This window comes from Pan paniscus, chromosome 11, assembly GCF_029289425.2.
Source record: "Pan paniscus chromosome 11, NHGRI_mPanPan1-v2.0_pri, whole genome shotgun sequence".
Taxonomy (NCBI): Eukaryota; Metazoa; Chordata; class Mammalia; order Primates; family Hominidae; genus Pan; species Pan paniscus.
The window spans coordinates 27496664-27509696 of NC_073260.2; the positions used below are offsets into that span (position 1 = coordinate 27496664).

Genomic DNA, 13033 nt, shown 5'->3' on the forward strand with positions numbered 1-13033 from the left:
GTGTCTCAGCTTCTTCATTCTAAAATAAGGGTGAGGGATCCTCAAGATCCACCTAGCTATGAAATTCTAAGACATACTCAACTTTGTGTTGATCATTTCTTAAACTGTAGGGTTAGAAGTACACAAATGAGAAGGAATGTTTGTTTACTGGGCCAGATCCCTTTTAGACTGTGTCTTAGTTTCTTACGGCTCCGATAACAGAATACCATAGACTGGGTGGGTTATAAACAACAAAACTTTCTCAGTTTCGGAGGCTGGAATGTTTAAGATCAAGGCCCTGGCAGATTCAGTGGCTAGTAAAAGCTGACTTTCTGGTTCATAGCTGGTCACCTTTTTGCCGTATCCTCACATGGCGGAAGAGGCAAGAAAGCTCTCTGGGGTTTCCTTTATAAGCATCAATCCCATCCTGAGGGCTCTGATCACCTACCAAAGGCCTCACCTTGAAAGACCCTCCTCACATTGGGGATTAGGTTTCAACATAGGAACTATGGAGAGACAAAAATATCAGCTGAGAGCGGATTCTTTCTACCCCGTATTTGTTCTCCAGTTAAGAACATTCTTTTCTCATGGGATGGTGGTAAAACAGGCCTGTAAAGGCCTCCAGCTTGGGAGGGACCTGGCCTTGGAAAGTATGTAAGGTCCATCTCCCATCTGGGTCTCAAGTAATAATGCCACTCCATTCCTTCCTTTGGATTTACCTTTTCTAGCCATTAGAGTGGTAAGATCTAAAAGGCTGAGTTCAAGCTGTGAGCCCGGGGGGAGAGGGGCCCAAAGGACCACTGGCTCTTTCCTAAAGGTCATTACGAGCCAGTCATTCTCACAGAAGAATCACGGGTAGAAGAGCTCAGGCCTCACCCAGAATGCTTACACCAAAATCTATGTGGGCAGGGCCCAGGGGGTGTGTGTGCATGTGTGTGTGTGTTGTGTTATGTGTTGTGTACAGGGCCCAGGGGGTGTGTGTGTGTTGTGTACAGGGCCCAGGGTGTGTGTTGTGTATTTTTTTTTTTTTTTTACAAGTTCTCCAGGTGATTTTAACAGGCAACCAATGTAGAAAAGCCATACTTAAGTCACAGGACTGCCTATGTCCTTATTTATTTTACCTACGGCTCAGGTAAAAGGAAGATTTCAAAAGGAATACTTGACAGAACTCTTCTAATAATTCTGATGTGAATGGTGGAACATGCTACTTACAAAAATACAGAAGAACCAAAAATACACTATTGCTAACGTTTTGATTGTATTCAAATTTTTATTTTTTGAACAAAAATTTAAGACAATGATTTTAAATAATAAAACATGGTATATATTCTAGACACTGGTTTTTTAAAAGATTTATTAAATTTAGACTCCTATAGTTCTGTTGTGATGCTTTCTTCAACATTTATATTATTTCTTACCATTTTATCATCACTCCAAGCTTGCTAAACAAAGAATCTCTCTGTTAAGTGAAGTTTTACATTAAGGAAATACTCCACTAGCACACTGAACAAACCTACAGAACCGTCCTAGTTTATATTTACAAAACACAAGAAGTCTGTCCAGCCATTTTGGTTTTGTTGTTACACTGTCCATACTGAGATCAGCAGAAAGCTAAGTAATACACAAGATTACGCTTCGGCAGTGCAAAGGATGGCATCAACCAAACTTCATTAAACAGACCAACAAGTACAAACATGGTGAGCAAAGTTCAACTCAGGTAATAGTGATTAAAAACAAAACATGTAGTGGATCACAACCAGACTGGTTTTCACTGTGCAACTTTCCTCAGGGAACAATACCCATTCACAGAAAGAAAGGAATATGCATCCAAGCCTTTGTTCATAAAGAAAATGCCCTTCAAACAAATTCATCATAAGGCTAAAAAAAAAAAAAAAAAAAAAAAAAGAGAAAGAAAGAAAAAAGGATGAAGCAGTTTGGCCCAGAGAAAAGCTTAAATATAATGTGTATACATACTTATAGATATGTTGCCATTTAAACCATGGATATAGACATTTGACAATTAAATGAATTGGCTCAGTAAAGTGAAAAAGTGTTTTCTATAAATATGTAGTTATTGCTGATATGCTACACATTATGCTTTGACATGGAGACTGTAGTAACTCAGAATTTAAAGCTGCCATATTGCCAGTGTTAGCCCTGCAGTAGGCATTCCTGTGGACAACATGCCATCCAATCCTGAATAAAAAGCAAAACACCACTACTTAACAAAGAAAAGGCTTATGCACTGTCCCTTACATTTTTGTTTTTTTTAAAAAAAAACAAAACAAAACAAAATCAAGTCCAGTTCACCACAAGTTAAGCACAACCTGGCGAGCAAGTTTAGCGGCATGATGGGGAGAAAACAGTGAGGTACAGCATGCATTTACAACCAGCGCTGATGTAGTCTATTTTGTCATATAAACTGGAATACAAAAATCCAATTTAAATAAGACTAGACTTACTATATAGTAAACAAACAAAAACAAAAAAAAAACACACACAGTAGACTTAGTTTGATACTGATTAATTTTAAGAGTAAACTCATCCTGTCCCCTCTTAATACTCTACTGCAATTTATTGATGGCTAGAATATTTACTGACTTAAAAAAGATATTAAATACTTGTATCATGAAATTACATTCTTATTAACAATAAGACATACTGTGTAAGAAAATAGCTCATGTGTGAAATGTGTCTGAAATGCATTTTTTCCTAACAACTATCAAAACATCCACTCACACTAAAACGAAACCACTCCCAACCCCCCCTGAAAAAATGTTAAGGGAAGACGGGGTGGGCTGGGGGAGGAGCAAGGAAGGAAAAGATTTAGCTATACTAATTACAGCACAGTGATTAACAATGGTTCAAGACAGAACCAACAAGAGTTGGTCAAAAAGATGCCTTCAATACATGGCTACAATTAAAAACCAAACTCAGCCGCTTTTGGTTCATTGCAGTGAGACCAAAAAAATTCTCTCTCACAGATTCATATAAATACTAGACTCCAGCTCTTATATCATTTTTTTTTAAGTTTTTCTGTTTGTTTCTGCAAGGCCTAGCTATCTTATTACAATTTATATTTGCTCTGCAACAACTACAAGAGGTAGGCATAAAGCATGAAAAAGTTTCTCAGTTAGTACCTCGCCATGTGTTGTTCACTGCACAAAACCATTCACTTTGGACATGAATAGTCATTCCATTATCTTCTAAACTCTAAAGCAAAGCTGCTGCCACCCGTAAATGTTCTAAAAGAGTGTACTCACAAATAAGAAACTTTCTCTACTGAAGGATACTGTCACAGAGTTTGTTGCAGAGCATCTATATATATATTTATTTATTTATTTTAAAAAAATAAACAACAATGATGAACAAACCCAGGTTCCTAGAACCAATTCTCTTGATTCTCTACTTCCACAAAATAAAGTGTATCGTTTGGCCAAGACTACAGATGTGTTTTTTTTTTTTTTTTCACAGATGCAAGTGCCATGCAAAAATAAATTAAAGAACAGATACCAAAACATACATGTGATAAAACTACAGAAGGTAGATTTTTAAAAGCATTTATATAAACATAATTTATAATACTTCTCTTTTTTCCTTTATATACAGTCACAAAGCTGTAGTTATACATCTAGGATTTCCTCTGCTGTACCCCCACAGCGTAATCTGTAGCGACCAGTTCTCCAGCTTATAGTTGGGTCCCATAATGCAGACAAAAAAATGTATATTGTCATGGATTCGCGGATGAACCAGGCGACTGCATAATCAAGTTTTGAAAAACACAGTGTGCCACCCTAGGAATGGAAAAAAAATTTTTTTAATTTCCCTCACTGTCAAACTAAAGACAAGGTTAAAAAATTAAATTCTTGGATTTCACTTTTCTAAGTATACTATGTAAAATCAAGTCTGCTTCCTTATGTAATTTAACTGCCATGTTATACCGTTCAAGAAAATGCTAATTGTTAATGAAGCATTAAAATAACTGCTATCTTAATGTATTATTAGTTTGAATACTCACTGATTTAATTAACTTCATGTTTGATTATATAACCAATAGAAAGTTGCAAATTAACTTAAGTTTTGCGTCAACATTCCACTAGAGAAAGTAATGTTCAAACCTGAGACTAACCTACAATGGGAAGCTGAAGGATGGCTCAGATACATTTCCTTCAACTTTTTCTAAATTGAAATAGTTCTGGTTCCACCAAGGGACTGCCAACCTTTTCATGCCTATCCACATACCTGGACACCCCTGAGTTGAATGTAGTCAAATATAAACCATGCCAGGCAATGACACATGAAAAATACCATAATATCCCATCTGAATACATGGTGGGCTGCCCATCCAATAATTAAACTGGCAACAAAGCATTCTGAAATTGGCTCACAAATTATTGTAGCAGGAAGCATGTTAATTCGTAGTTTGGTCCACCTGGAAAAACAAAAAGGATTTTCTTTAAAACAATATCCTGGCTACAAGACGAATCCTTTTTTTTTCCCCTCAAGTAATCAATTTTTTTACCTTGTGATAGAAAGACCATTCTCTTTAAACTTTTTTTGTTTTTTTTTTTACTTGAGACGGGGTTCTGCTCTGTCACCCAGGCTGGAGTGCAGTGGCACTCACTGTAGCTTCAATCTCCCAGGCTCAAGCGATCTTCCCACCTCATCCCACCAAGTAGCTGGGACCACAGGTGTACACGCCACCACACCTGGCTAATTTTTGCATTTTTTGTAGAGACAGGGTTTCACCATTTTGCCCAGGCTGGTCTCAAACTCCTGGGCTCAAGCAGTCCTCTCCCCTTGGCCTCCCAAAGCGCTGGGATTACAGGTGTGAGCCACCACACACAACCTAAAAATTTTTTTTAATGACTCTCTTTTCTATTTTTGTCTAGGATGTCAAAGAAAAATGTCTTTAAATTCATTTGTATGGCCTACGCTCTGATGAATACAGATAATAAAATTTAATCAGCACAGAAAGTTAGAAAATAAAGATCAGCATATTAAAAAATTCAGTCTCAACATTTCTCTATTGAGTGCTTTCAGTGTTACACAGCAAATAAAATACATTTAGACATTAAATTTATCTTAAACACAGACGTTAAACTCTATTTTCTGCAACTAAACAAAAATCTTCAACCTTTAGGTACATTCATTTAACTACATTAAACCTGTAAAAATTACCACCCCCCACCCCACTTTCCTTTTAACGAAGTATAAAAAGAAAACAGTTGATTTACCTGATCATTCTGGATTGAAACTGAGAAATTGAATATGAGCCAGAGTTTTGCATTGCAACTTGAGTGGACATTGCAAACCTCCAACCTCTGAAAATTAAGATAATTAGAAAATAAGTTATGATGATGAACACATGCAAGCGTAACTGGTTATGCATTCAGTAATCACTATAAAGACCAGGTAACTGCCGGTATTCAGGGTGAGCCCAGCTTTCATGATTAGCACATGACTTAAGGTCTACCATACGTATGGATGTTTTAGCAATTATGCTGGCCCGTGACAGCACCATCTAAGAACTAGAAGAAACTGTACCCACCTTACTTTACAATTTAAGAAACTTAAAATGCAGTCATTTTGAAAAAAAATGGAGAGGGCTCCATATTTAATAGATTAGTCTCTGATGACTACTAACCAAACAAGAAGACATGTAAACAGAAAGTGGCATTATGGATCTCATGGGAGACACTAGGAAACCATGAACCACATGAACACAATCATGACAGAATTTGTATTTAAAACACACTTCAGTTTTTAAAAAATTTAAAAGAATTCTCACACAAGGCAGTGATCTCCTTTAAAAACAAGTATTTTAGGCTGGGTGCAGTGGCACATGCCTGTAATCCCAGCACTTTGGGAGGCTGAGGGGGGCGGATCACGAGGTCAGGAGTTCAAGACTAGCCTGGCCAACATGGTGAAACCCCGCCTCTACTAACATACAAAAAAAAGTAGCTGAGCGTGGCGGCGGGCGCCTATAATCCTAGCTACTTGGGAGGCTGAGGCAGGAGAATCGTTTGAACCTAGGAGGCGGAGATTGCAGTGAGCCGAGATTGCGCCACTGCACTCCAGCCTGGGTGTCAGGGCGAGACTGTCTCAAAAAAAAAAAAAACCAAAACAAAACAAGTATTTTGTGATAGAGAAATGCTAAGTCAGTCATATGAATCTTTCAGTGGCTTCTTAGCAAAGTATCATATAATTCACTGACAAATTTCAAATTTTGAAATGATAGTCTTTAAATTTTCACCTACTAGTTTATGACTGCACTGATAGTTTTAATTCTTCTAAAACACAGAAATTTGTATCTATATAGTAAAAATTCTAAACACAGAGAAACTTACTTTTAATCACTTTAAAACACATTAATTTGAAAAATGTAGAGGAATCAGAACATTTACTTTCTTCATTAGTACATATCTACAATTCTATAATTAGAATATGAATTACTCTCTAAAATTATTGATCTGCTGGGCGTGGTGGCTCATACCTGTAATCCCAGCACTTTAGGAGGCCGAGGTGGGCAGATCACTTGAGTTCAGGAGTTCAAGACCAGCCTGGCCAACATGAAGAAACCCCATCTCTACTAAAAATACAAAAATTAGTGTGCATGGTGGTACATGCCTGTAGTCCCAGGTGCTCTGGTGGCTGAGGCATGAGAATCACCTGAACCCGGGAGGCAGAGGCTACAGTGAGCCAAGATCGCGCCACTGCACTCCAGCCTGGGTGACAGAGCAAGACTCTGTCTCAAAAACAAACAAAATAATAAAATTATTGACCTATTCTGTACTTACTAGCAAAAAAAATAAAATTAAATTAAAAAGCCCTAATCTATAGGTTGAACAAAAAGAATAAACCAACAGAAGTTAGGTAATAAAAATACTATGGCTTCATTTAGTTGTCTTACCGGTCAGCTATCGCTTTGGCCATAAAGTAATCTTCGGCAATGTACTGAGCAAAAGCTATAAGTCCTCCTGCTTGATCCAACACATCTTTTCTCATTAAACAAGACATTCCTGTCACACATTTGAAACCAGTTACATTGGCAGAGATATAGTATCTTGGATGTGAAGTTCCAAAATATACCTGCCCAAAAAACCACAAACGTGTATGATTAGAATTTCATGTTAAAAGCATGGTGTTTACGAACTGTTTTTCCCAATGGTTTTTTTATAAGTATGATTGAGTGAATATCCTATTATTCTTATGTAGACTACCTGAATAAAAAGTGGTAGACAATATTGCTTTCATAGAGCAAGCACAGTTAGTAAGCTAAAAATGCATCCAAATAAAACTTAATTTAGATACAAAATAAGGTAAAAATATCACTCATTGATATATAAAATATTAACAAATATTCAATGTATCTTGTTTTTAGGGTGTTCATGTAAATATACACACACATCTACTTTACTGGGATCAATATACATATTTGTATGTTACGTATATGTGTGTATATATACATGCATGCATACACACACCACCCATAGGTATATCAACCTTTGGGACAATCCTATTTTTTGGGGGGGTGGGGGGTGGGGAGGGGACACAATCCTATTTCTTAATTCCTTTTCTTGCATCCTTTTGTAGCTAGCTGCTCCCTCTCCCTTAGTCACTAAGATTCTTCCCAATTTCTCCATTTTTTTCAATGTATTTTTCATAACGGGGATACTAAAATTCTCTCATCCCCTACTGCCATTTCTCTGCATATACTCTGAAGTCATAAGATATATAAGCTGATAAATCAATGGTAGAAAAGGACTGTTATTACCCTACTTAGCAGACATAAAATCCTATTTATTATTTACATCTCAGATATGTTGCCTTTTCTAATTAGCCTGAAATAAAGAGTAGTGATCTTTCTTAGGAGTTACACACACAGTGCAGAGCAAGAGAATTCTAAGGGGCAATTATGATTATGATTCTTGCTACCTACCCTGAACCCAGACTCCAGTGAAGCCCTAGTGTTTGTGGGACTGAACTGAACCTGACTTCTAAGAACAGAGGCACATATCTTAATTCCTTAGTAGTTATTGAGGTCTTAGGAATGAGATGTTAGTCACTGAGCTGAATGTGCTCTTTACAGTTGAGAATGATTAATTCTAAGTATGGCAGAGTGACTTCCAGAGATTAAACCTACACTAAGGCAATGGGTGTATTCTGGGAGATGTTTATTGACATATACATCACGGAGATGTTATTGACATCTGTATCAATTTGGATATTTCTAAGACAAAAATACAATTTGGTATATTAGAATACATTGTATTTTATTTTAAAGTGGCTACTCAGTTTCTTTTTCTAAACTAAAATTCTGGTATTTAAGACTAACAATTTCTTGCAGTAGGACAAATATATTTACAGGCAATATTAAGAAAGAGCTCATGGTTCAAACTGCCAAAGGCCAGATGCAAGTTCCCACAATGTACCTTTACCCCTTCAGATATGTGGCAATCATAAGACTGCAATTCAAAAGAATATAAATGCAGATATGCTTAAGAGCAAGTTGACATATTTAAAGACTGAAATCACATATCTGTCCTTATAACATTACAACAAATTTTTCCTCCCAAATGTTTAACAGTACAGGAATGATTAACTCAAGCATAGGACACACATACGATGGCCTATGATACAGCCAATAAAAATTACTTTTATGAAAAGCTATACGGGAAAAGCTTACAAAGTCACAAAAATAAGATACAGATTATTTTTAGAATACTATCTCAACAATGTTTTCTAAAGGGCCCAGAAGGGGGCGGTGGGGGAAATAAAGACTCCAAAGTGTCCAAATGATACAATGTTTATTTTTAAAAACAGAAACTTCCGGCCGGGCATGGTGGCTCACGCCTGTAATCCCAGCACTTTGGGAGGCCGAGGAGGGTGGATCACGAGGTCAGGAGATCGAGACCATCCTGGCTAACACGGTGAAAACCTGTCTCTATCAAAAATACAAAACATTAGCCAGGCATGGTGGCGGGCACCTGTAGTCCCAGCTACTCAGGAGGCTGAGGCAGGAGAATGGCGTGAACCCAGGAGGCAGAGCTTGCAGTGAGCCGAGATTGCGCCACTGCACTCCAGCCTCGGGGACAGAGCGAGACTCCATCTCAAAAAAAAACAAAACAAAAAAAAAACAAAAAAAACCCATAAACTTCCTGTAATTGTTAGGGTTCTAGGTTGTTGGTTTTTGTTTTTTTGCATCTTATACTTTTCCATTATTTATAGTTTCCTATGGATGTTACTATTTCTAAGTTGGAGAAAAAATAAAATGAAAACATAAGTTTCTCAGGTAATTATTAGAAATATGTTTTAAAAGGACATCAAATAGGTTTTATAAGGACTTGTATGAATACATTTTCTTTTCTGTATATTTGAAATACTTTGTGATATTTTAAAAAGGTTCTTTTGAGGGCTGGGCGCAGTGGCTCATGCCCGTAATCTCAGCACTTTGGGAGGCTGAGGCAGGCGGATCACTTGAGGTCAGGAGTTTGAGGCCGGCCTGGCCAACACGGTGAAACCCCATTTCTACTAAAAATACAAAAGTTAGCCAGGTGTGGTAGCACACCTGAAATCCCAGCTACTTGGGAGGCTGAGGCAGAAGAATTGTTTGAACCTGGGAAGTGGAGGTTGCAGTGAGCCGAGATCGTGCCACTGCACTCCACCCTGGGCAACAGAGCAAGGCTCTGTCTCAAAAAAAAAAAAAAAAAAAAAAAAAAAAGGCTGGGGGGGAGGGGGCCAGCGGTTCTTTTCAGATCGAATGTTTGAAAGAACAATATAAAGAACTGAACTCTAGAACAGGAAGTGAATACTACAAGGCAAGAGGTTAGACTGTGTTCAGCTGGCAATAAGACCGCAGGCATTTCCTGCGCACAGCTGTTCACTGCCAGGGTACAGTCAGGGTCCCAAGAATTTCCTCACTAATGAAAACAGCTGCTCTCAACTCAGGGCTTCTAGAACACAGCAGGTTCCCAAATGGACTTAATACAGTTAACTTGAGATACCTAATTCCAGCTCCCATAGTCTCAAGCTTCTGGGAAATGAGGGGTCTGATACCATGAACATGATTTATAACCACCATACTCACCTGCTCTAAGGTGGCAGCAAAGCCCTGTCTGTCTGCTACGTAAGGCAGCCCGTGAACCAAGCCTACTTTTTCTGTCATTTGATTCACCATATCAGTAAGCGTATCTGGAATTACTACAATTTAAAAAAAAGGCAGAGAGGGGGAGAAAAGAAAATTTGTTTTTAGTAGAATGCCCATTAATATAAAATATATTTTGTGAATTGTTATTACATTCTTAATAAAATACATTATTTTAAACATATGGATCTAATAAAATGAATCTCAACCACCTTTCTGAGGAGAATACAAAATTTCAAAAGGGCCTAATTCTCGAAAGCTAATTTATACATTTTTTAGCCCAGTATATACCTACTATGTACCAGAGGCAGAATATACTTTGAAAAAGTTACCCCCTGTTGGAACTTCTAATTTGGAATGAGGACAATCTGTCCTAGTGGAAAAGGCTCAGGAGCAGAGGCTAAAGGACCTCAGTTCTCGTGCTGGCTTCTCTACTCTCCAACCATAGGAAATGAGACTATTTTCTCTGTGAGTATCAGATTTCCACACAGGAATGGAACGTGATTATATTGAACAGAGATCTGTACACTGAAAAACATATGATAGTAAATAATTTAAGATAGCAAATATGAAGAATGAACATCATCTCTGACCAGCTGATAGATTTGTAGTGGTCCTGATTAACTCATAGGAGTGCAACATTTATGTTCATTTTCTAATTTGCATTTTAAGCTAATAAAAAATTTAAATTATTGCCCAATCTTTTAGCAAACATCTCATATCATTTTTACATGACCTTATTTTTCATTTCCTCCAAGTCTTTAAGAACTAAATCTACTGTAAAAAGAAAAGTTGTATTTGGACCTTAAATACTCATTCTAGGTCAGTGCTTCTCAACTGGGGGCAATTCTGCCCCACAGGGGACATCTGGCAACATCTGAAGATATTTTTGCTTTTACTACTGAGAAGGGGGTACTACTGGCATCTCATGATAGATACCAGGGATGCTGCTAAACATCCTACAAGACAGCTCCCACAACAAAGCCCAAAATGTAAACAGTATTGGGGTTGAGAAACTTAAGGCAATTAGAATATAAGAAAATATTATAGAACACTGAAACTATTATGAGTGTTCAAAAATGCAAGTTATAATTTCAGTATATGAAAGGCTTCTTGCTAAAATCATTTAAGTAAAAAGTCATGTGTATAGTCCGATAAGTGTATGTGTTTTAGTAAAATATGCACCTATTAATTTCTGTCCCTTTGTGAGACGGTGTATTACGCAAGCCGAAACACATTAAAGATAAGTGTCAGGCAAACAAGGGAAAAGTTACACCCATGGGAAAGCTTGCAGATTATATAATGAACCACAACCATTTTTAATTTAATGGTTGAAATTTTCTCTTCAAAATGAAAACATTTTAATAATACATGTAACATTCTAGTTTAGGATTAAAAAAATCAAAATCTTAGTAAGCATAACTGGACATATTACCATGAAATGATGATGAAATAAATTACTCTTTTAGGCAAATAAAAAGAACTCATGAATGTATCTGAGATTGCTTTTAGCATTTTATCTTCAAATTAATAGTTTTATAAAATAAATAATAAAAAAACCTCACCTCTTATTCCACTATCACAAATCCATATAAGATCATACTTTGCAACTTCATATCCTGGCATTAAATTATTAATTTTAGGATTAATGCCAACTTTTTTGCCACCTAAAAATGTAAAGGTACAGTAGTAAAAGATTTATGCAACATTAAAAATATTTTATAGTATAAAGATACATGATAGAAATGAAAATACTTGCATATTTAATAATTAAAATAAACATACTTTCATATTATTTAACATTATTATTCATAATAATATATTTAGGAAAAAACTGTCCATTCTCAAAAGGAAAACTGTATCATTTATCTTTGAAAATTCACTGTTTCACTTTTTCTAATTCTTAAGTCCTTGCCTTAGTAGTTAAGTATGAGTCAATATTTAACGGCAATTGTACAACATGGCAACTATAGGTAACAACAATGTATGGTATACTTGAAAATGACTAAGAGTAGATTTCTCACCACAAATAAAGTATAAGTACATGAGAAAGTATATAACAACATGTTGTTTACTTGAAAACTGCTAAGAGAGATTTCCCACCATGAATAAATATGTGTGGTAATGCATATGTTAATTAACTTAATTTAGCTATTCCACAATGTGTACATATATATATATTTCAAAACATCATGCTGTACACCAAAAACATATACAAATTTTATTTGTCAATTTAAAAAATAATCCTAAGGGAAAAAGCTATAGGTGTTATTTTGAAGCTATAATTAAAACAGTATAAATTCATAAATACAGTGAGATTATATTTAATAAAGGTTTATTAAATATAAACACACATGGCCAGGCACCATGGGCTCACGCCTGTAATCCCAGCACTTTGGGAGGTCGAGGGGGGTGGATCACCTGAGGTCAGGAATTCGAGACCAGTATGACATGGCGAAACCCCATCTCTATTAAAAATACAAAAAAATTAGCTGAGCATGGTGGCGCCTGACTGTAATCCCAGCTACTGGGGAGGCTATAATCCCAGCATTTTGGGAGGCCGAGACAGGTGGATCACCTGAGGTCAGCAGTTCGAGACCAGCCTGACGTGGTGAAACCCTGTCTCTGCTAAAAATACAAAAAAATTAGCTGGGCGTGGTGATGCACGCCTGTGATCCCAGCTGCTCAGGAGGCTGAAACAGGAGAATCGCTTGAACCCGGGTGGAAGGGGTTGCACTGAGCTGAAATTGTGCCATTGCACTCCAGCCCCGGTGATAAGAGCAAAAAATCCGTATCAAAGAAAAAAAAAACAAAAAAACCCCATAAATATATGACAGTAAATAATTTAAGATAGCACATGTGAAGAATGAGCATCTCTGACCATGAGTTGATAGATCTGTAATGGTC

At 36.8% G+C, this 13033-nt stretch overlaps 1 protein-coding gene across 1 annotated transcript in view; it reads right to left on the reverse strand.

Moving 5' to 3' along the window:
• Positions 1-1224: 1224 nt before the first annotated feature.
• The window catches only part of UGCG (UDP-glucose ceramide glucosyltransferase), a 38181-nt gene continuing 26372 nt past the window's right edge, over positions 1225-13033 (reverse strand). Inside the window, exons 4-9 of the mRNA XM_003810861.6 lie at positions 11692-11793; positions 10070-10182; positions 6893-7071; positions 5217-5303; positions 4222-4411; positions 1225-3773 (exon numbers count right to left, since the gene is read on the reverse strand). Coding sequence (XP_003810909.1) covers positions 3603-3773; positions 4222-4411; positions 5217-5303; positions 6893-7071; positions 10070-10182; positions 11692-11793 — 842 coding nt within the window. The 3' untranslated portion in view covers positions 1225-3602. The remainder of the gene's footprint in view (positions 3774-4221; positions 4412-5216; positions 5304-6892; positions 7072-10069; positions 10183-11691; positions 11794-13033) is intronic.